Source organism: Equus quagga, chromosome 15 (genome assembly GCF_021613505.1).
Source record: "Equus quagga isolate Etosha38 chromosome 15, UCLA_HA_Equagga_1.0, whole genome shotgun sequence".
Classification (NCBI taxonomy): domain Eukaryota; kingdom Metazoa; phylum Chordata; class Mammalia; order Perissodactyla; family Equidae; genus Equus; species Equus quagga.
Genome location: NC_060281.1, coordinates 22715296 through 22738047, shown reverse-complemented (window position 1 = coordinate 22738047; position 22752 = coordinate 22715296). Strand labels below are relative to the sequence as shown.

General features: G+C 54.7%; 2 protein-coding genes across 2 annotated transcripts; both read left to right on the top strand.

Moving 5' to 3' along the window:
* Positions 1–3424: 3424 nt before the first annotated feature.
* On the top strand, positions 3425–7573 carry GUCA1ANB (GUCA1A neighbor). Its single transcript, XM_046638760.1, has 2 exons — positions 3425–3504; positions 7158–7573. Exon 2 carries the CDS (start codon positions 7215–7217, stop codon positions 7485–7487), a length of 273 nt encoding a protein of 90 aa, XP_046494716.1. The 5' UTR covers positions 3425–3504; positions 7158–7214; the 3' UTR covers positions 7488–7573.
* Positions 7574–16158: 8585 nt separating this feature from the next.
* Positions 16159–22075, top strand: GUCA1A (guanylate cyclase activator 1A). The gene is made up of 4 exons (XM_046639840.1): positions 16159–16359; positions 20952–21101; positions 21492–21585; positions 21885–22075. Exons 1-4 carry the CDS (start codon positions 16159–16161, stop codon positions 22073–22075), a joined length of 636 nt encoding a protein of 211 aa, XP_046495796.1.
* The last annotated feature ends 677 nt before the right edge of the window (positions 22076–22752 follow it).

Below are 22752 nucleotides of genomic sequence, written 5' to 3'. Positions count from 1 at the left end.
TCTCCCAAGCAAGATATCATCGCCCCAGAGCCTTGGAGATCCCTGATCAGAGGCTCTGGCAGGGCAGGGCCAGTCCTGATTTTCTCTCCTCCTCTGCCCTCCTCCCTGCCAGCCTCCCCTCCTGGTCCCTCCCAGTTTCCTTGGAAATTAGGGGTCACTGCCATCACAGTGTGAGATCTGATCACGGGCACGTCATCAGCACCCCAATTCCCAATCTGCCTGTGAGCCCCAAAGTCCGCCCCATGACCGACCGTCAGTGCTGACACAGCGCCAGGAAGGAAACGAGTCCTGGGCCCAGCCCAAGCCAGCGTGGTGGAGGGCAGGAGGTCGCCAGCTGGCGCTCTCTCTCTCCCCCTGGTCCTCCCCCTTTCCTCCCCCCAGGGCAAAGCCAGGGTCACTCCTACCTGTGGGATTTATGACACATTCCTGAGAGGTGACACATTCCTGAAGTCTGGTGCTGGGGAGGTGGGACCCTAGGGAGGAGGGAGGGGTCTGGTTTTTGAAGATGGGGACAGGACAGCCCATTCAGCCACCCACCGATCACTCCGGTTACCCACCCATGCACGAGAATAGTTAATATTTATTGAGTGCTTACTCTGTGCAGGCACTGTCCTGCGTGCTTTGCCCAACCTTATTAGGTAGGGACTTTTAGTCCACCCATTTCACAGATGAGCAAACAAAAGTACGGAGAGGTCAATTACTTGCCCAAGCTCACACAACTAGTAAAATGGAAGAGGCGGGATTCGAGCTCAAGGAGTCTGACTCTTGGGCCCTCAATTCCAACCACCCACCATCTATCCATCCGCTCGCCCACGGCTACCCAACCCAGCCACCTGTCTACCCACCTATCCATCCATCCATCCCTTCATCTCCCAATTCCCTGTTTGTAGTGGTCGAGGAGAGGGAGCAGCATATTCAGAGGCTCAGAGCGGAGAGAGGAGGGCATGTTTAAGAAATTAGCTATTGCACAGAGCGAGAGAAAAGAGAGCAAGAGATGGGGCAAAAAAAGGTGAGTAGGGCTCAGATCAGGAGGGTCCACCCATCCACCATCTATCCATCTACCCACACTCATCCATCTGCGCATCCACCCTTCCACTCCTCCATCTGTTTGTCCACCCATCCATGCGTCCATCCATGCATCCATCCATTTATCCATCCATCCATCCATACATCATCTCTGTAATTTGGAAGGCAGATAGAGAGAGAAAGAGAAGGAGAGAGAGACAGGATGGAGGGTTGGCCGTTTCCTCCCTGCCAGTGATTTCTCATGACATGTTGGGGTCCTGGGGGAACTTTAGGACTTCTGGAGGTGCCTGAATCATGAGGATGATTTCCTCCTCTCTCCACTCACCCTACTTCCCACCGGTCCTGGGAGATTGTGAGAATAGGGAATTGCAGAGTAGGTCAGTGTCAAGGTTAACAGACCTTTCAGGCCTTGAAACTTCAGCCTCCAGCCCCCAGCCCTGCTCCTGTATCTCCTTAGGAAGACAGAAGGAATTGTGTCATCAAAGAGGTGTCACAATGCCCCCGCCCATGCAAGTGCTCCCCTCTTTGGCAGTCCCAGTATCTCTCAAGAGACCCCGGGAGCCCTGGAGCCCCTGACCACCAGAAGTTCCATCTCACCACCAAGGAAGGCCCTGGTCAAGGATGTCCCAGGTGGGATGACATCACAGGGCCAGATCAGGGCAGCCCAAGGTCACAAGAAGTTTCATTGGCGGGAAGGATGATGAAGGCCCCAGCCGGGCCCACCTGTGTGGCTGGGAGCTGGGGGCCTCTTAGAAAAGGCTTAGGTGCCAGTGCCACTGCCCGACTCATTCCCTTACTGTGGGGCGTTGTCTCCTGGGGGAGGGGGGAGGGAGGGGGGAGGGAGGGGGCCACCATCCAACTCCTCTGGTTCCTCTGCCCCTTCACTTCTCCAAGACGCTTCCTGGACTGTTACTTGGTGTTACCCCATCTCCTAGGCACACTTGTGACAAGTCATAGTGACAGCTGAAGTTCAGTGAGTGTTCCAGAGGTCTAGGCACTTTACGTAGAATCTCTCAGAGCATCCTCAGGGTGAGACAGGTTCTCCTGTTATCCCCACTCCACAGGTGGGAAAACGGAGGGACAGAGAATTATAAGTTACTAAAAGGCCAGGTGCCTAGTGGGTGGTGGAGGTGGAACCTGAACGCCAGGCCCCCATGCCACACAGCCTCATGAGGAAGCTGGGGCCCCCTTGGACTCCCCATCCACTGGCTTCGGGGCCCCTCTGCCCCCACTGCAGGCAAGCATGCTCTCATCAAGGTTCAGATGAGGAGTAACTGCTGGACGAGGCTGGTCGTAGTCACTGTTTGCACGGCGCTCTTACAGGCCCCAAAACCTGTTGCACCCCCACAGCAAGCCGGTGAGACAGAGAGCCTTATTATCCCCATTTTGCAGATGAGGCAACTGGAGCTCAAAGAGGTTCAGCGACCTGCCGGAGGTTGCCTGGCCTGTAAGGGCAGAGTCAGGCTCTGAGCTCAGGCACATTCCACAGCGCCAGGTGCCCGGGGAGGCTTAACCAGTTGCCTCACCCAACGTAATTTGCATTTCAACAGGGCACACCGAAGAGTAAGGTGCCAACGGTGGAATGCCAGGCACAGGCTGGGTTAGCGGATGTGCCCGTGGCCCTGGGGGTTTGAGAGGACGGTATCTCCCCACAGGACCTGGAGTGACGTCATGTCTGAGGTCTTCTTGCCCTACTCAGAAAGCCCCACTCTTGAGTCCCCTCGTCCCCATTCTAAACCCTGGTATAAGGGACAAATGCATCCATGTGTATTTAAAAGACCTTAGGGGGGGTCTGCCTGCGGGGGTGAGGGTCGTGACGGAGAGTTCTATTCAGGTTCCTTCTTTTGGCTCTACCTCAAAAACCAAGCAAAAATAGGGTAGTGGGAGTCAGAAGGGAGGGAAGGGGCTGGTGGGACCCTGCACCTGCCCTTCGAGCTTCGTCACTCCCCGTGGAGTGGGGGGCTCAAGCGAGGGCTGAGGAAGCAGGGAGGGGAGATGGAGGTCTTCCTCAAACCTCTAAGCCAGGCTCCTCGTCCTTGGCGCCGTTGACATCATGAGCTGATATTCTATGTTGGGGGGCGGTCCTGCACCCTATAGGATGTTTAGCGGCCTCCCTGGCCTCTACCCATTAGAAGCCAGTAGCGCCCCCAGCTGTGACAAGCAAAAATGTCTCCAGGCATTTCCAAATGTGCCCTGGGGGAACAAACAGGTTGCGAACCACTTCTCTAAAGTCACACACATACACAAACACAAATACACGCCCACCCCCACGCCCCTGCGCCCCCCCCCCCCCCCCCCCCCGCGCCCCACCCCCCAACGCATACACAGAGTGCCTTTGACGGAGAGGACCTGAGAGGGGAGGAGATGGTTAAAGGAAACCAGATGTTAACCTGGAAACTATGCGGTCAGGCCCCACCCTCCCTTCAGAGCTGGCCGTGCTGGGCCCTGCGGAGGGGATGGGGTGTCCTCAGCCCTCAGGTTAGTCACCTGGAACCTGGAAGGGGCAGGGCGAGGCTGGGGCTGCCTGGGCCTTCTCCTCCTCCTCACCTGATGTCTTCTCTTCCTCCTTTCTCTCTTCCTCCTCCCTCTCCTCTGCTTCCTCCTCCTGGGACCGTCCCTCTGCCCCAGTTTCTGTGACAGCCTCATCCCTGGGCGTGCTGGGAGCCCTGTTCCCCCACCAGGGCCCCCCGTGTTGCAGCAGCTGATGGGTAGACCCAGGGCGGGAGAGCCAGGGCCTGGGCTGACGCAGAGAGGGAGGGGACTGTTCAACTCCTGGTTCCCGCGGTAACTAGAAGTCGTGGGACTTCTGCAAGGTTCTTACATGCCACCTCACTAACTGTGTGAACTTAGACAAACACTTAGACGCCTCTGAGCCTCAGTTTCCACATTTGAAAATGGGAGTAACATCTCAACTGGCCCTTAGGAGCTTTTGCAGAGCTGAGTGGCCAGTGCCTGGCATTTGGTAGATGCGCGATTCTGTTAGCAAAGAGGGTCACCATTCCCTTTGTGGGAGTCTCTGATCAGACCCCCAACTATTCTGAAAGCACCTGCCTTTGTCACCGCAGACACCAGCCCCCCGACCCCAAGGGGCAGGGTCCAGGTGGCCAAGACTGAAGGGTGTGCTGGGGAGCAAGAGTGTGTCGGGGTTGGTGCCTCTGCAGGTCCCTCTTCTCCATGGCCACAGGCTGAGCCCTTCTGTAGTGTCAGAGGGACCAGAACCCACATCCTCAGAATCATGCTTAACACATAGAAACCTGAGCCACTTCTGTGGCCCAGGAAAGGGAAAATTCCGCAAGGCCAGGCTGTCAGCCTCAAGATGGAGGATAAAGAGATTGTTACAGACCCTGTAGCGCTGCCCTCAGGAGGCATCGGCAATGCCAAGAGACATTTTTGGCTGTCACAACTGGGAAGGGGGCACTACTGGCATCCAGGAGATGGAGAACAGGGATGCTGCTAAATATCCTGCGATGCACAGCACAGCCCTTACCACAAGGGATTATCAGCATGTAATGTCAGTGGTGCTAAGTGAGAAGTCTGCTCCACGGGGCTTCATATCCGTGGTGTCTTTCTTACCTCCACACCCAGAGCCTGGCAAACAAGAGGGATAGTTTTGAAGAAATGAATGAAGCAACTAATGTCATATCCTCGGCTCTGCTGAGAGGTGGTAATTCACAGAATAAATCTCATGCTTCCTGGTGTGTCGTCCTGTCCACGCAGGGTCCAAGAACCCAGAACCAAAATCCAGCATTCCAAACACCACATTGTTCCTGCCAAGCTAGGAAATCTGGCTGCCTCGCCCTCCAGCAAGCCTGGCACTGTGGGGGCAGCCTGGCTGCTCACCTGCTGCCCAGCACGCCCAGCAGGGGCTCAGCTAGTTGAGGGAATGGGGCAGAAATGAATGGGCAGGTCCAATCCCTACAGTGCTGTGGTCAGAGGATGCATTGTGAGGCATAGGGTGTGGACCTTGCGCTCAGCCAGACCTGGGTTCAAATCCCAACCCGGCTCCTTACCAGCTACGCGACCCTAACCCTGTGAGTAACCTCTTCACTTTGGTTTTCTCAACTATAATTGAGGCTAGTAATAATACCTTCCTTAAAGGGTTAATGTGAAGACTAGAAGAGATAATTCACTTAAAGAGTTTGGAGGCGTGGCTCTAAGTGGGGGTGACAAACGGTCAGTGATTACCACCATCATAGTTCATTTCCCGTGCTGGCCCCTCTGCCTGTAATCCTGCATCCCAGGGCTGAGCCTGGAAAAGTCTGGGAAGATGGCTGAGAACCCATTCATGCATTCACGCATCTCTCCAGCTTGGCTCTATGCCAGCACTAGGCTAAGCCCCAGGGATGCAGATGTGAATGGGATGTGGTCCTGACCACCGCGAACAGTTAATAGGCTGTCGGAGCAATGGCAGGAGGCTGGAAGGACCAGGATTTGGGATTAGGACGAGGAAAGCACAGCATCCAGGGTGCAAAACATAAGGAAGCACTCACAGTGCCCTCCCACGACTCTTAAGAGTGAGCACCTCCTTAAAATTGCCTCATGTTAGTCCCAGACCAAAAAGGACCGCATGCCAGGAGGAGTGCCTGAAGGCACAGAGGTGGGAAAGATGGGGACCGAGCTGCAGCATCAGAGGCTTCCTGGAGGAGGTGTCAAGAGAGTGGCCAGCTTGGAAGGATGGGAAGAATTTTTTTTTTTTTAAAGATTTTATTTTTTTCCTTTTATCCCCAAAGCCCCCCGGTACATAGTTGTATATTCTTCATTGTGGGTCCTTCTAGTTGTGGCATGTGGGACGCTGCCTCAGCGTGGTTTGATGAGCAGTGCCATGTCCGCGCCGAGGATTCGAACCAACGAAACACTGGGCCGCCTGCAGCGGAGCGCGCGAACTTAACCACTCGGCCACGGGGCCAGCCCCAAGGATGGGAAGAACTTTGAAATGCAAAGCTGAGGGCATATATATTCCTGGGGAAGAAGCAACAGGAGCAAAGACTGCCTTGGAGGAAAGCTCTGGGCAAGTTTGAGCTGGACAAATAGTTTATGAATTAAATGCAGAGAAGTGTCCAGTATGATGTGAATACAGGGGATTTCTTTTGTAAGATGGCAGGGACTAAGCTTCCAGTAACTCTGCAGCTAGGAGTTTCCTCCTGGTTCCACCAGGGCTGGAGGGCCTCAAGGCTGGGTTGGGGGAAACAGGTTCCCCTGACAGTTGTAGTCTGGGGGAGCAGGACAGAGCCAGCCCACACACAGGCATCGCATCCTTTGGGTTGTACTGTCATGGCTATGAAGGTCCCTAGTAAAATGGGCGTATGGTACCTGGGAGATGGTGTGGGGGGGTCAAAGGTGAACAAGACAATTAGGTCACAGGACAGTCAAGGAGGGTAGAAACAGAGGAGTACATAAATGTCAGTGTGACGTGATAGATGTGGCAATGGGGCACTCCCTGAGGGGAGACCGCAGTAGCCGACCACAAGTGGTGGTGACGGAGAGCAGGCATTGTTGGGCAGGAGACACTCTGGAACAATGAGAGATGTTCTAAAATAGAATGGGCTGGCTGGTTGGAAGGGGAGCGGCCCCTGACTAGAATCCGGTTCAGTTGAACCTATATTTATTGAGCTCTCACTAAATGCCTTGGTCTGAAGTAAAACAAGGAAGAGGATTTCGGAGGCTGTTATGTCAAGGGCAAGGGTGAGAAAGCCCTGCCCTTAAGGAACCGAAAAGGGAAGAGAGACTTTCCCTGATGACCGGGTGGGAGGGCATGCCTGGCTGGGGCAAGTGCCTGCGCACAGGCCTGGAGAGCTGGAAGGACAGCCAGAGAGCAGGGAGTAAGAAGGAGACGGCGCGGCTAGAGCACAGGGCAGGGCTACCCCATCCTCAGAGGCCTTCCCTCCAGGCTGGGAGCTCAGGCTTTATTTTCTCGGCAGTAGAGAGCAAAAGATGCTTTGAGGAGGAGAGCCACATGATTTGGCCATTAATACAGGAAGATTAATTCCATCTGGAGGTCTCTGGCTCCATGGCCAGCAGAGCCATGCTCCAGGGTGGCTCTGGGGTCCTTCCCCTCCCTCCTGCCCTTGGTCCTAGCAGGCCAAGTCCCACTGTCCGATGCCCCAGCTGTTCCCTTCTCTCCTTCCTCCCAGGACTCACAGAAACCCTCCTTATCCAGCCGTGGGCCGAAGATATCATCAGGCAAAAAGATGATGACTCCACGCCCTCCCCTGTCCCGGTCGTGGAAGCAGGACCACGAGCAGACTCTGGCGTCGGCCTATGTACCAGTGGTGATGGCCCCCAGGGGACAGAACCTGGACAAGCTCAGGTTTAACTTCTACACCTCCCAATACTCCAACTCCCTGAACCCCTTCTACACCTTGCAGAAGCCCACCTGTGGCTACCTGTACCGCCGGGACACCGACCATACCCGCAAGCGCTTTGACGTGCCTCCTGCCAACCTGATCTTGTGGCGTACCTAGGCCTGTGCCAGCCAGAAGCCCCCACCTCACACCCATGATCCCGGGTCACGGAGGGGAAGGGCCGCTCACTCCAGGAGGAGTGGACCCTGCCTGGGCTCAGACAGCTGTGCCCCGCCCACCATCAACAATGGTAAAGGGAGGTCTCTCTTCTCAGCAGCAATTAAAGTTTGTCCTTCCTTTCCCTGGCATCTGAATGGGTGGCTGTGGGTAGGTAAACTGAGGTCACGGGGTGTCATAGAGCAAGGTTATGTCTGGAGGTGCCTGAAGACTTGAAAGGACTTGACTCTCAGTCCCCGCTCCCCAAGAGTAACCCCAACGCCCCTCCAGAGCCTGAGTCCAAAGCAAAGCTCACACTGGTCACACCTGGCTTGGCAATGCCTCCAAAGACAGGAAAAAGATACGTCATCTGACCAGGCCCCCTGCTCTCTTCCGAGGTCCTCTCCCCTGGGGTTGGAGCAGCCGCTGGAGAAGGGGAAGAAATGCAGGGGAGAGTGCCGTCTCCAGAGGGCCTCCTCTCCAGCCCTAGCCTTGCCACAACCTCCTCTTCCCACTTGTACTTTGTTGGTAGGGGATGGATTCCCCATCTCAAGTCTCTCCTTTGGACCAGAAGAGCTGTCTCTGAGGTTATTTAGGCTCCTGGGCCATGGTTCCTGGAGAAGAAGGGTGAAAGCAGACGGCACTTGACCCAGAGCAGTGGCCTGAGTGAGTCCCTGGTCACTGCCATCCAGCAGGGAATCCAGTGGTGTGCTGGAGCCAGCTCAGAGCGGCCTGGGAGAGCTGAGCATGGGCATCTCCTCCCAGCTCCACAATCAGTGACTTCACGTTGGTAGTCTGAAGTCAGCCGTGGTGGGAGTATTTACAGCGCGGAAAACAGCAAAAGCCTAGGAACTGGGGGTTCTTTTTTCCAGAGCCCATTGTTAAACATTTATCAGCACGCCACTGGGGGATACAACTGGTTTCATCTCTGGGAGTCACATCTCATTCTAGGTAGGGTGGCGTATTCAGTGGAGCATACTTCTAGAACACAGGAGGTTGGTGCTGGTGTGGGATGAAGGGACAGGACTTCTGGGGACCCAAACAAGCAGCTGATGCACTGGCCAGGCTTCGCTGGATGCCCTTCTCTGAAAAGAAGATGGTAAGTGGAGAGGAAGGATGAGGGATCCTCCTGAAGTTTCCCCAACAGCATGGAGTCCGGGTCTTTCTGTTTGCTTGTTGCAGGCTCTCTTTCCAGATAGAGGTTCTCCTCCAATGCCTGGTGATCCTTGGCTGGAACCAGGCAACTTAGCATCTGGACCATGTTTCCCCTGCCTGGTTGTTGGTGTTCGAGTAGCCAGCATGGAAGGAGCCGGGGGCAGAGGGTCTCACTCTTCACATGCAGACTTTCCCTTAACTCCCCAATTTTCAGAGTGGCCCTTCTCTCTTCCCGAGCTGTGCCTAGAGGTTAGGGCCTCTCCAATCCAAATCTCCAGAACAGCCTCTGGCCAGGGTCAGGAGGGGAGAGATGCCTGGAGATGCCCATCCTGCTGCCCTGCAGAGGGCATCTGGGCAGCTAATTGCTCTTGACACAGACACTTCACCAGTTCTCCTCTTTCTGCCCCACTTGTCCTGCACCCCAGCCTTCAGGGCACCTTCTGCACACACCTCCTGAGCCTCTGGAGTTCTGGGAGAGGAACAGGCTTTGTGCCTGTACAACCTCCACATCCTCCAGCTCTTTGGAAGTATTTGGGTTTCAACTCTGCACTCTGATGAGATGGGTACCACTCGTCCATCTGCCTTCTGTCGTCCATAGTTTTATCAGACCCTCTCATCAGCTGTCTCTCTTTCTCTTTGTCTCTGTGGATTTGCAGCTTTTCAAAATGCATTTATTGTCATTTTAGTGGGATTTTGAAAAGGAGCAGCAAAGAATGCAAGTTTTCAGTCTCTATGCAACCAAAGTAATACATCCAATTAATCAACCGACACACACTGGTTGACCACCTAGGGTCTGCTAGGTCCTTGGGCTGCAAAGACGGAAAAGAACCATCTCTGCCCCTCCAGACCTGACAGCCTTGTGTGGGGTCGGGGGCGGGGCCAGTATCTTCACTCTCCCACCAGCCGCCTGCTCCTCTCCTGGAGAATGGTCTCCCCCTAGAGGTTCACCTTGGTAGAGCAGCCTCCATGGAAGCTTTCTTTAGCAGAAGCCGGCCCAGATCCCGGTCAGTCTGGGAGGGATGGTCCCCGGAGGCAAAAGAACCCCCGCTCAGGCTCTGTCACGTTTCTGTGGAGGTGGAGTGTGGGGGGCGGGCGGCCTTGGAGGGGTCAGTCAGGCCTGGGATTGCTGCCCCTCCCGTCTCTTCCTGGGAATGGCTTCCACCTCTGTGGCCCTGCCCCACCGGCTTGCTCTCCGTGGCACCATTCAGCCAGGTGGATCCTCTCACCTGGTACGGCATCTGTCCCAGGAGGGTCCTGAGGACAAAGCAGCCAGGGGCAGTCACCAGACGTCTCTCATGCGTGTATGGTGTGAGCCGTCCACTCCGCCCCTCTGTACCTCTCCTGTATTCCCCTCTTCCTGGAGGCCTTGGTCTGGATCCCAATCCTCCATCGAATGGCGTCTAAGTCTTTGGGGCAAGGAGGGAGAGCGGGACTGAGAGAGGCCACCGAAGAGGAAGAAGCTGGGCTCTGGGATTGGGAGTCGAGGGGGTCCACGCCCATCCTGGGCTGGAGGCAAGGGATGGGGTCCCCACACCCAAGTGTCACGAGCTCCCTGTCAATGGAATTGTCCAGGCAGAAGGGCCACAGGGGAGGGCGCTGGAGTGAGGGGCTTGTAGGGGCCCTCTAGCTCCATCCAGGCCTTCCTCAGAGATTTAAAGACTTGGGCAGGAGCATGGTGATGAAGAGGAAAAACTTTGGTACCCTCACTTAAAATCTTTGTGAACCTCAGGATGTGATTTTTCTGCTCCAAATTCCTCTTGTCTCACGTGGAAATGATAAGACCCACCCCACAGGGCTGTTGTGAACCTACTCAACAAGCTTAGCACGGTGCCCTGAACACAGTCGATGTTTAGATGTTTAATAACAGTTCCATCCTGCCCCAGCTTTCTTTAATTCTTTCTTTAATCACGCATGCATGCATTCACTCATTCAATGATACTTGATGGAGCTCAAGCTTCTGTGGGTCAAATGTTACCCTCAAAAAGGTAACTGAGGCGAGCTGAATGAGGGGACTGTTTATTACAGGGGAGTGGGCATAGTTAAGGGGCTGGTGATGCACCCAGAAAGTGGAAACAGACGGAAGCCCTTCTCACTCCTAAGCCTGAGGGGTAGAGGGAAGGGACTTGGTTACGGGATCCCTAAGAGAGCTCTGCCAGGAGCTGTGGCTGAAGGTAGAAGAAAGCAACCAGGGCCCCATCTGTGACCCAGTAGGGAGAGAGGGGAACAAATACCCAGCCCTTCTCTCTTTCTACCCTCTAATCTCCTTCCCGTGCTCCTCAATGGAAGACCCAGCAGAAGCTAGAGAGCAGGGGAGCCTGGGTGATCCAATCCATGGGGGTCAGCCTCCTGGGGTGCAGAGCAGACAGAGGAAGGTGGAGAATGAGTGGGGAGAGGTCAGACAGAATAACCGGCACACGACCACGTGGAACACACAGGACTGGGCTCTGGGAGGATGCGAGAGATGAGTAAGACGATGGTCTCTGCTCTCCGGGAGCTTTGCTGGATTCCTGAGGGCAGGCTGGCAGTAAACAGCTGCTTATAATTCCAGAAAGAAAGGAATGTTTTGTCTACATTGTCGTAGAAGTGTAAGTGTTGTCGTAGACCCTAACGTGACTCCAGTGATTTCTTCCTCCTGTTGTTCCTGCTTGTGTGCAGTCCTCTCCCTCCGAATGTGGGCAAGACCTGTGACTCGCTTCTAACCGCAGAGAACGACAAAGGTGATGGGATGTCACTCCCTCGATTAGGTTACATCATATAAGACTCCACTTTAGCAGATTAGAGAGAGAGTCTCCTCTCAGGTTTGACAGAATTAGCAGCCATATTGAGGACCCCATGTAACAAGGAAGTGTGGGCAGCTTCTAGAAACTTCAAGCAGCCTCTAGGACCTGAGAGTGGCCTCCAGACACTATCTAGCAAAAAGCCAGGGCCCTCAGTCATATAGCCACAGGAAATGAATTCTGCCAACCACCTGAATGAGAGAGAAGTGAATTGTTCCCCAGTCGAGCCTCCAGATGAAAACACAGCCCAGACAACTCCTTGATTACAGCCCAGTGAGACCCTGGGCAGAGGACCTGGCTAAGCCATGCCCAGACTCCTGGTCCACAGAAACTGTGAGATAATAAATGTGAATCGTTTTAAGCTGCTGACTTTGTGGTAATTTGCTATGCAGCATAGAAAACAACGTAACACATATGCAGAATGTCAGTGTGCGGAGGCAGGAAAGGTGAATGCTGCAGATTCAGAAGGCTTTCTGGGGGAGGTGGCATTTGTACTCGAACACGAAGAGTGAGGAGGATGTAACTAGGGAGAGATGGAAAGATGAGCGGCACCTCCTCCTCAGCCTCTTCCAAACCCTGGGCCTGAGAGGACTCTGCAAGGACATGGCTTCCAGCCTGGACCCCAAGCAAGTTCCCCGGAGGAGCTCTCCCTGCCCCGGCTCCTCAAAACATGCTCTGGAGAACTTGCCCAAAGCAGGCAGAGTCCAGCACCCCCACCCGATGCGCCCTAAATTGATCGCTTTAGGTAGAGGAGAGGTGAAACAGTCCTGTTTGATTTCTTTTTAAAAAATAACTGTCCTCTGATTATGGGAGTGACATGTGTTCATGATGAACCATTTAAGAAATACAGATAACTTTTAAAAAGCAAAGATTATAAAAAGCACCGGTGATCCCATGACCCAGAGATGAGCCCCATTAACATTCTGGGCATTTCCTTCTGGTCACAGGTACACAACAAGTGACAGGGACAACAGTGTTAATGTCACCCTCGTCTCAGTCTTTCTCTCTCTGGTCTTCTAAGGAGCGTTCTGAGCTCCAGGCCCTTTGGATTAACCTGCTCAGGATAATGGGCAAAAAGAGGTGTAGAATTGAAAAGAGGAGAGAGCAACCAGTGATTTTTATGATAGGAAGGAGGAAAACCGCTCCTGAGGGGAAGACCAGATCTGAGAAGGCAGACCCGGCTCAGAGCACATATCCCCCACCCCGGTTACGTCTGGCAGACGCCACCTATCTGGGCCGGGCCAGAGAAGCAGCCTTCCCGGTCTCCCCCCAGTTCTGAGGGAGCCCTCTGGCTCGTTCCATCTGGAGCATCTCAGTCCAGGAGGGAGATCCCTCCCTGGGTGTCCAGGGTCCTGCTCCTGGTGGTTCATATGTGCCCTGAGTTGTTGAAAGGGGGTGTCCACCTGTGGAAGGGCTGCTAGGGCTGAGCAGTGTCCAGGGGCACAGACCCCCCCTCCCCCTTACTCTGGGCTCCTCCCTCTGCCCAGGCAGTGGGCACAGCCCGTGGATGCAGAGACTGGGCCATCCCTGATGGTCGGAAGGCTGTGCCTGCCCCTCCTTGACAGGGCTGGGCCATCTACTGAGCTGACCTTGTCCCGGCCCCTAGTCCTCCCTTCTGTCTAGTTCTCAGGGAACCTCTGGATTGACAGCCTGGCATTCTTCACACAAAATCGCACAAGAACCACCATTTTCCTGGTGTCTCCATCTCCAAACTGCTTCTGAGGGGTCTAGCTTGTTTTTTGTTTAAATAAAGAGAGGATCATTCTTCAAACATAACCAGAACTATGGGGAGCAGCATGGGTTCAGTAGCTCAACAATGATGGCTGACATCTCTGGTTTTCTTGGCCTTTCTCTCTGCTTATAACCTCATGGTCACATGATGGCTGCTATGGTCCAGGCATCACATTCACATTCAAGTCCAAAATTAGGGACAGGGCAGCACCAGCTGCATCTTTTATCACTTTTTTATCAAGAAAGCAAAGCTTCCCCAGAAAACCATGGAAGATCTTCACTTATATTTCTTTGGCCAGAACCATGTCATGTGGCCACTCCTAGCTGCAAAAAGAGGGTAGGAAAACAATTTCTTGCTTTTCCAGCCTCTTTTTAGGAGAGGCAGGCAAGGGGGTGGGGAGTTGGGAACGGGGTCAGGTCCGCTAAGTTTCCAAGGAAGGCCTCCACCTTCTCTGGGGCCTGACCACAGCTGGTCCTCCTGTGTGAGACAGGTTGATGTCTGCCCCACACAAAGCCCGGGCCATGGTGAATGGGGCTAAAGGGACAAGAGGCACGATTGGCTGTAATCTAGGGACACTGCTGTGCCCAAAACGCAACATAACTGCACCCAGATTCTAAAGTCACCAGCAAGCCAGAACTGCTGCAGTAGCAGATACGAAATAACACACTGATAGCTAATATGGGGCACTTACTCTATGCCGGATCCTGACCTAAATGCTTTTCATATATTAATTTTACTTCACGTAATCCTCTTAACAGCCCTATGAAGTGGACTCCATCGTCTCCATTTTAAGGATGAAGAAACTGAGGCTCAGAGAGGTTAAGGTACTTGCTCAGGGTCACCGAGCCAGTAGTGTGGACAAGAAATCAACTTGTGCTGCTTTAAGGTACCGAGATTTTAGAGTAGTCTGTTACTGTGGCTAAACCTGGTCAATTCTGAGATATATATGTCTGGACTCTGTTGTCTAAAATATGTTTTATATAATATAGATTGTAAACATATTTACATAAATTAATTTATATGTAACAATACATTTAATTGTATAATTTATGTAAATATCAGTACCTTTATATACATACACGTGTATATAAAAATCTTCCTTAGGGGCCGGCCCAGTGGCACAGCGGTTAAGTTTGCACGTTCTGCTTCGATGGCCCAGGGTTCCCTGGTCCGGATCCCAGGTGTGGACATGGTACCGCTTGGCAAGCCATGCTGTGGTAGGCGTCCTACATATAAAGTAAAGGAAGATGAGCACGGATGTTAGCTCAGGGCCAGTCTTCCTCAGCAAAAAGAGGAGGATTGGTGGCAGATGTTAGCTCAGGGCTAATCTTCCTCAAAAAAAAAAAAAAACCTTCCTTAGTTTCCACTCTCAAGAAAAACTGCTCTGCAACCTGGGGTAAAGAACTCTCTCCCTGCAGCCTTGCAGTGTGGGGGGCCCAGGCAGGCAGCTGGGGTTCCTGAAGGAGCCCAGCAGGCCCAGTGCTGCTGGAAAGCCTCCTGATGCTTGGTGCAGCATGTAAAACTGCACAGCCTCTGCATCAGGCAGGAGAGGGTAGATTAGCTGCTGTAACAAGCCCCCCCCCCCAAAGGGTACGCCTTCCTCAAGTATAAAAGACATTTTTATGCTAGCGTATCAGTGCACAACTTGAAGAACTCAAGGGCCTGCTGGGAAAGCAGCATTGTGGGTGGTGGTTCCCTGTGGCCCAGGTAGGGGAAGGCTCGGTCCACGTGCAAAGGAGGACAGAAACAAGGGGAGGGGCCAGGCGGAGCGAGCGAGTGCGTGCTCTGGGCTTTCCTGGGAGCATCCAGCTCAGGTGCACCTGACTGTTGGCTCCATAAATGCCCTAACTTTAAAGTCTATGGCTGGAGAACATCCCACTAGGGGTGGGAGGAAGCTGTTGCTGCAGAGACAGGCCCCTCGGTTTGGCCTGGGAGCTTTCCAGGACCAGCAGATAGCAGCTCACCCATGCGCCTGTGTCCCGGCACTCTCTCACACACACTCACACACACCCCCCAGGCCACCAGGCACACACTCAATGTCACCTATCCCCATGCTTCTGGGAGGTGATGGTGTCAGGTCAGAGTCAGTTGGAGGGCTGAGTCCAGGTCTACCAGGATGGGAAAGATGCAACCTCCAGGAATTTGAGAGTGTGGTCAGAACAGGACCAATGAGTGTGTGTGTGCATGGCTATGTGTACTAGTGCAGTTTTATATAGGAGGGGTTTCCCTCCAGCTGCTCAGGACTCATCTTGGAAGCCCCAAAATTTTGCATCACCCAGCTGCTCTCATATATTAGCTATCCATGGTATGATTGGAATGTCTCTGCTCTGATGGACAAGTGCAGTGCACAGCCTGGATAACTGTACACAGCAGCCCTATCAAGAGCCCATAGTTGGCCCAGCTCTGGAAAAGGAAGCAGCTCTATCTCACATGGACCTCAATTCCATGTCTGAAGGAGGAACCAAAAGCATTGAAAACCCACTCAAAACAGGAGGAGAAGGGAGTAGAGGTCACAGGATCAGAACAGCTGCTATCTGGCCACCCACTCTGTCCTGGTAAGAAGGGATAAGGAGCTTGCAAACTGGGTAAGAAAATCCTCTCACCTACCAGCTCAACAGGTAATCCCGGGCCTCCGCTCCTCTAAGCTCTGTTCTATTTTCACTCCGCTTCCCCAGGGAGCAGGCCCCATTGGCTACAAGGATTTAGCGGGGACTCTTAACACCGGTTCTCTGGCATCCCCTGCATTTGCATGTGGACTTGCACGGCTCCGTTACCTTCTCCCTTCTGCTCACCTCCTCCCAACATTTCTGCGCACTGTCTGATTCCTCAGGCCCTTCCTTGCTCAGATCTGGAGGACCGAGGCCTGTGAGCGAGGGGGGCCCAGTTTTAGAAAGCTGAGCCGCCCTTGGGAAGGGAACAGCAGGCACAGAACCTGTCCAACTTGGGCGTCAGCCTCCCGCGGGCCTGGGCAATGGGCAATGTGATGGAGGGTAAGTCGGTGGAGGAGCTGAGCAGCACCGAGTGCCACCAGTGGTACAAGAAGTTCATGACCGAGTGCCCCTCCGGCCAGCTCACTCTCTACGAGTTCCGCCAGTTCTTCGGCCTCAAGAACCTGAGCCCGTCGGCCAGCCAGTATGTGGAGCAGATGTTCGAGACCTTTGACTTCAACAAAGTGAGCAGGGGTCCGGGTGGGGAGCGCTGGAGGGGCACCCCGGAGGCCCAACCGGTGTTGGGGAGGGGAGGAGCAGGTGGGAGAGCGGCAGCGTCCGTTGGAGGAGTGACTTCATCCGGCTTGTCCTGTTCTTTGCTCATGTGGGAGGTTGAAGGACCACATCAGGGACTCAGCTGATCTAACATTTACTGAGTGCCTACTGTGAGTCAGGCACTGGGGTTCCGAGATGAACCAGAGCCGTCCCTGCCCTCTCTTTCCAGGGGAAGGCAGGGAGGCCCACCAGCTAGTGTCCTCAGAGGCTGAAACTAATGGCCGCCTCTGCCTTTTCCGCAAACACATCTTGGTTTACTCCAGAACAAGTGTGAACACTTACAAGACAATCCGTGAGCACCTACTAAGTGCTTGGCGCTGTAAGCGCTGCTTTTGCAAGATGCAGAAGGAGGACGGGTAGAGAGCAGGGAGCAGGGCGATGAGGCTTCAGCCCCGGCTGGTCTGGGATGGGCAGGCCCGTGTTACTTGGGTCATCCATGATGCTCCGTGGACACTAGACCTGGGGAAGGGCAGGGTTGCCTGGTCACTGGGGAATCCAGCTTCTCCAACTCTAAAATACCCAGTGACCTCAGTTCATCTTCTCTCAGGTGGGTCGAAGCTCAGCCCGGGGGTCAGATTGTATTCCTCCCTATGCGATCACCTGGACGCACTGGGCGAGGACTTCCCCAAAAGCTAGAGGGGGCGCTGAGAGAGGAGGTAGGCACCTAACTCCTAACTGGGTGAGTTTGGCCCCTAGTTTTCATCAGCTGGGTGACCTTGAGCTCGTTATCTGCCCCTCAGCCTCAGCTTGTTCACCTGTATCTGCCATGGATGGCAGGTCATTGGGTGAGGTGTTTGTTGGTTTTCAGTAGCAAATCTTCCATTTAATTGCTGCAATTCAGTCAAGATGTAGTGGTAAAAGAACTCAAATCCACAAACCCATCTTCCTGCCCCTGCTGGTCCCCACGCCGCTGGTCCCCATGCCGGCTGGTCCCCACCCAGGCTGGCGCTCCCTCAGAAGGCGGGGATGTGATGCTGAGCTGCCACGTGTCCACCACAAGCCGGGGAGGCTGCCTAGAGCTTTCTCGGCTCCCCTCACTGCCCAGAGGTCGAAACGCCATTGTAGGTGGGGCTCCTGGGGAAAGCTGGGGCTCTGAGGCTATTTAAAACTCACTAATATTTGGGATCAAGGGGCCAAAGCAGATTATGGGCTTTGAGTCCCGGCCTCAAGGGCAGCATCCTGGCGTCCGAGGGCTTTCCTGAAGGGGGCATGGGGGAGCCAAGTACTGGAGCCCGAGGGATGGTGACCAGGAGGGATGGTGTCACATGCTGGACCCCCAAGGGCTCCAGAGGCAGTGATAGTTACTGAAGAGGACAGGGAAGAGACCATGGTCGAGCCCATCACGCCTATGACATGAGAGAGGGACAGCCCATCAACCCTGTATTTGCCTAGTCATGCGTAAGCCACCTCTTCCATTTTTGTCACATGCAAGCACCACCTGTACTGTCCCCAACCTGCCCTAGATGATGCCCACAGCTCTACCTTAGTGCCTGCCTTGGTGCTGGCTGGAGCCCTCTTCCTTCAGACTTCCCCCTTCCTCCAGAATCCTGCTTGGCTCACATCTTCCCCTGCTACAAGTCTCTGCTAGCAAATACCTCCTTTCCACTGACACCTGCCCTGCTCTCCTGATTAAACTCTATTTTCCTGGGACCCCTCAATTTCCCAGTCCCCGCTTTCCCCCTAGAGCAGGTCTCATTTTCTCATACATGATATTAAATAACATTTAGCCACGGTGTTGACGGTCTGTCTCCCCCGTTCAAGTGTGAGCTCCGTCAGGGCAGAGAGTAGGGTCCGTCTTGTTCATTGCGGTGTCCCCACACCTAGAACACAGCCTGAACACAGTGGGTGCTTCATAAATATTTGTTATATGAGTGAATGAATATATCAGCAATCATGAGTTTATGAGCTAGTTTTATATTTCACAATACACATTAATTTGAATGCATAATTATTAAAACAAAGAGCATCTTTGTCACATCTGAAGAGCCTCATATCCACCCATGGTGCACACTCACTTGGGGCAACATTGCCTTCACCCGTTGTCCCGAGCACAGAGCAGTGTAGCAGACCAGGAGACCGGACGGTTGGAGGCTGGGAAGTTTTGATACAGAGAGGAGTTAACACGGGGCTGTGCAAACAATGGCCGGGGCCTATTTCTGTAAATGAAGTTTTATTAGAACACATACCACAACCATTGATTTATATGCTGTCTGGCAGATTCGCTCTCTGGTCCTTAACAGAAAAAGTTTGCCGGCCCCTGAGTTAAAAGACACTGTCTGCTAGGTGCTGTGCTGGGCGGGCAGGGGTCGGGGGTGCAGTGGTACGAGGGGGCGGTGTGACCTGGGGGCCACGCATGTGCTCTGCTTATTTTAAAGCGCTGCCTGGACTCGGCAGCACCCGCAACCATCCAGGGACACACAGTCCACATAAACCTTCCGTTCCTGCACCTGAGCGCCGCGTAGGATTCAGGAGACCCCGTTTGTAGGCACGGCTTTGTGGTTCACTAGCTGTGTGGCCTCACCTCTCTAATTCAGCCTTTTCATCCAAAAATGGGGACAAAAACCTCACCTCCTGGGGTGGTTGTGAGACTGAGTGAAGCCAATAAAACACTCAGCACAGGAAGCACTAAAAAAAAGGCAGTATGATGGTGGCGTTATGACCGGACCTCATCCATACCCCAAGCGTGAAACGTACATACTGTCGTTCTGGCTTAGAGCTGAGGAAGCTGAGCCTCAAAGAGGCCATGTGACTTTTTCAAGGTCACACCTCTCCGAAGACGGGGTTTAGGTCTTTCTGGCACAGAAGCCCATACCTTTCCATTGCCCCTTTTGAGCCATTTTTTTTTAATTACGTAAGTAATATAGCTCATTGCGAACATTTCCAGCAATAAAGAAAGATAAAAAAATGGAAGCAAAAGTGTCCTCACCCGGGGCCGCTCACCCAGAGGAAACTTCTCAGCATTTTCTTACTTCTCCGAGCATCGCTGCCCAGGGGCCTTGGTCCGTTCTGACCACAGTCCTGAGAGGCGGGTTGGGCAGGAACTGAATGACCAAAGGCGAGTGTGAAAGCCAGGCAAATGTTCACGAGGATCACGACACCCCCTGTGGGGCTCAGAGTGGGTAAGGCCTCACCTAAGGCCAAAGGCTGGCCCAGAACCAGCGGATCTCAAAGCCTGTCTTGCTCAACCTCTGCCACATCCCTAATAACAGTGCTCCAGCCTCTGCTTGCACACTTCCAGTGACAGGGAACTCATTACTGCATGAGGCTGCCCCTTCCACCACGGGCAACTCTGCTGTTAAAGAGTTCCTCATACCGATCCCAAATCTGCCTGGCGGTAACTTCCCGGTTCCAGAGTCCTTGTTGTGAGCAAGTGGAGGAACAGGGGGCTGGGCTCCAAGCTCTCAGGCTCTGAGTCCAGTGCTCCTTTCCTTACAGCACTCAGCCTTCCTGCCAGACACAGGCTGCCCTCTCCCAGCCTCACTGGGCTTGGGGGGCACGTGGGCAGAGGCAGGCCTGTGCTCCCCACTTCCCTGCTCCATTTGTAGGGCTGGCAGGGCCCGTGAACATTTGGGGGACCCTGGAGAAATATCCCGCAGGAATGTCTGTGCCACCCTCCCTGCCCCAAGACTCAAGAGGGCATCGTCTCCCCCAGGAAGCCTCCTGCAGCCCTGCTCCCCTGCCCTCGCCCAGCAGATCTGGTGCCTCTGTTCTGTGATCACATAATGTCCTGTCTAGTGTGTTGTCCCCGAATACACATCACAATGGTGCAGTGATCTCCTTATGATGATAATAGGCAACACTGACTGAGTGCTTACTACGCAACACGAACTCATTTAATCCCATAACAATCCCATAGAGGCAGGTACTGTTATAACTATTATGGATGCGGAAATCGAGGGCCAGAGACCCATCAGAGTCCTTTGTCCCAGATCCCAGAGCTCTGAGGGGGTGGAACCAAGATTCGAACCTGCGCCCTCCATACCGCACTCCCGTCAGCACAGGGTTCATAGCTTCCCGAGTTCTGAGTCCTCAGTCTCTCACAGCACACAGTAGGCGCTCCGGGGAGCTCCACAATACAGCAAAGAAGGAGTAAGGCGCCCCCTGCCTGCATATCCACCTGCTCCCCTGACCCCAGCTCGGAGGAGCTCACCCAGACCACGTCCCCAGCCCTGGGGGTTCGTTTCTCTCCTCCCACCTACACACACCTTCCTGCCCCTCGAAGGGCTCAAGTTTGAGAGTCACAGGGAAGCAGTCAATGACGCTAGAACCCAAATACCGTGAAGAGAGAGCATCAGCCACTCACACCCCAGTGCGGGGTGGGGGTGGGGGGGGACGTTATGGGATTTGATCTGGGGCAGGCGGGGCGGCGCGTCCAGGACAGACGGGGGTGGGCACGAGGGGGCAGGGGCGCGGGTCGAGCCCGGGCTCAGCAATTCCCGGGCCGTGGGTGCTCCAGGGCGGGGCCGGGGAGTGGGCTCAAGGCGGCGCGCCCCTCGCCCAGGACGGCTACATCGACTTCATGGAGTATGTGGCGGCGCTCAGCCTGGTCCTCAAAGGGAAGGTGGAACAGAAGCTGCGCTGGTACTTCAAGCTCTACGACGTCGACGGCAACGGGTGCATTGACCGCGACGAGCTGCTCACCATCATCCGGGTAACTCCAGGTGCAGAGGGCCGGGCTAGGGGCGGGGGCAGCGGCCTGGGGTGGACCCAGAGGTGAAACCTCGGGGTTCCTTCGCGGGCGGAACTGCAACCTCAGAAGGGGACAGGATTGGAATTGAGAGTCCCTGTGGCAGCTCTGGCCCTCACCAGCTGCGTGACCCCGGCTACGTTGCTTCCCCTCTCTGAGCCTCAGTCTCCCCATCTGTACCAAGAGACTGTGGAAGCTCTTAAGTGCCAGCTCTGCCTCTGCTGCCCGCCGCTGCTCCGGCACCCTGGCCTCTACTCCCCGCTGCTGTTGGGAGCCAGACGAGCTCCCACTGCCCGCACTGCCACCACTGAGTCTGAATTAGGATGGGTCGTCTCACTTCTCCTTCCCTCCCAGGCCATCCGTGCCATTAACCCCTGCAGCGACTCGACCATGAGCGCAGAGGAGTTCACCAATACCGTGTTCTCCAAGATTGACGTCAATGGGGATGGTGAGGAGCCGGGAGGGCGTCCCCGGGGGAGGGTCACGAGGGATGTGGAGTCTCCAGGGGAGAAGGGTGGGAGGGGAGAGGGAGGCACAAGGGGCCTCTGCTGGCCGCCTCCTCCATCTGCTGCTCAGTTGGGTTGAGGGATCCCGGACCTGACTTTGGTCTCTGGCTGCTTTGCACGCTCCACTCACAGCCACCTCTCCTGGTGTTGGCTCTGTCCCCCTCGCAAGACTCCAGCTCGGGGCTCTGGACAGCAGACATGAACACCCTCTTGCCCATGACCCCATTTCTCTCTACCCCAGGGGAACTCTCGCTGGAGGAGTTCGTGGAGGGCGTCCAAAACGACCAGATGCTCCTGGACACACTGACACGAAGCCTGGATCTTACCCGCATTGTGCGCAGGCTCCAGAACGGCGAGCAAGATGAGGAGGGGGCTGGCAACCAGCAAGATGAGGAGGGGGCTGGCGGCGGGGCGGCTGAGGCAGCCGGCTGAGCCCACCGCTCAGCTGCTTCTGTATGGGGGAGGGGTGTGCAGTGGTGCTGGTGTCCTCGTTGTTTTAATTCTAGATGGAGTCTATGAACTCAGAGGGTCAGCTTACCTCTTTGGGGTGCGTGGTGGCAGCAGAGGGGCAAGGGTGGGGGGCCAGAGCTTGGGACGGTGAAGGAAGGTTCCTGAACTCTCCGTTGAGGCTGCTGGCGGTGACTGCTCCCTGCTGGGGGCAACTCCTCAACATCCCTCTGCCACCTCCCTTGCCCCTTCTGGCACCTCCTCCAGCTTTTCCCGGCTTGCCCCATTGAGCTTCTCCAGGCCCACTCTCTTCTAGACAGCAAAGCTCTGAGGCACAGCTGGGCCTTCCCGGAATCTGATGGGATCCTGCAGCTTGGGGGACCACAGGCTCCAACCCAGCGCTGCAACCACACACCCATCCCACGCCAGGAGCCTGGAGCCTACTTGTTTGGTTTGCGTTGATTTGTTCCTCCCTTCTGCAACCGTTTATTGAACACCTTCCGTGTATAATGCTAGATGTTAGGTGTGCAAAGAAGAGGACAGTTCTCATCCTCAAGGAACCCACAGGCTCAGCAGCGTTATAATAAAATATACTAAGAGAAGCGATGAACAGATTACTGTAGGAGCACGGGGAACAGTGAGCGAGTCTGACTCAGGCTGCC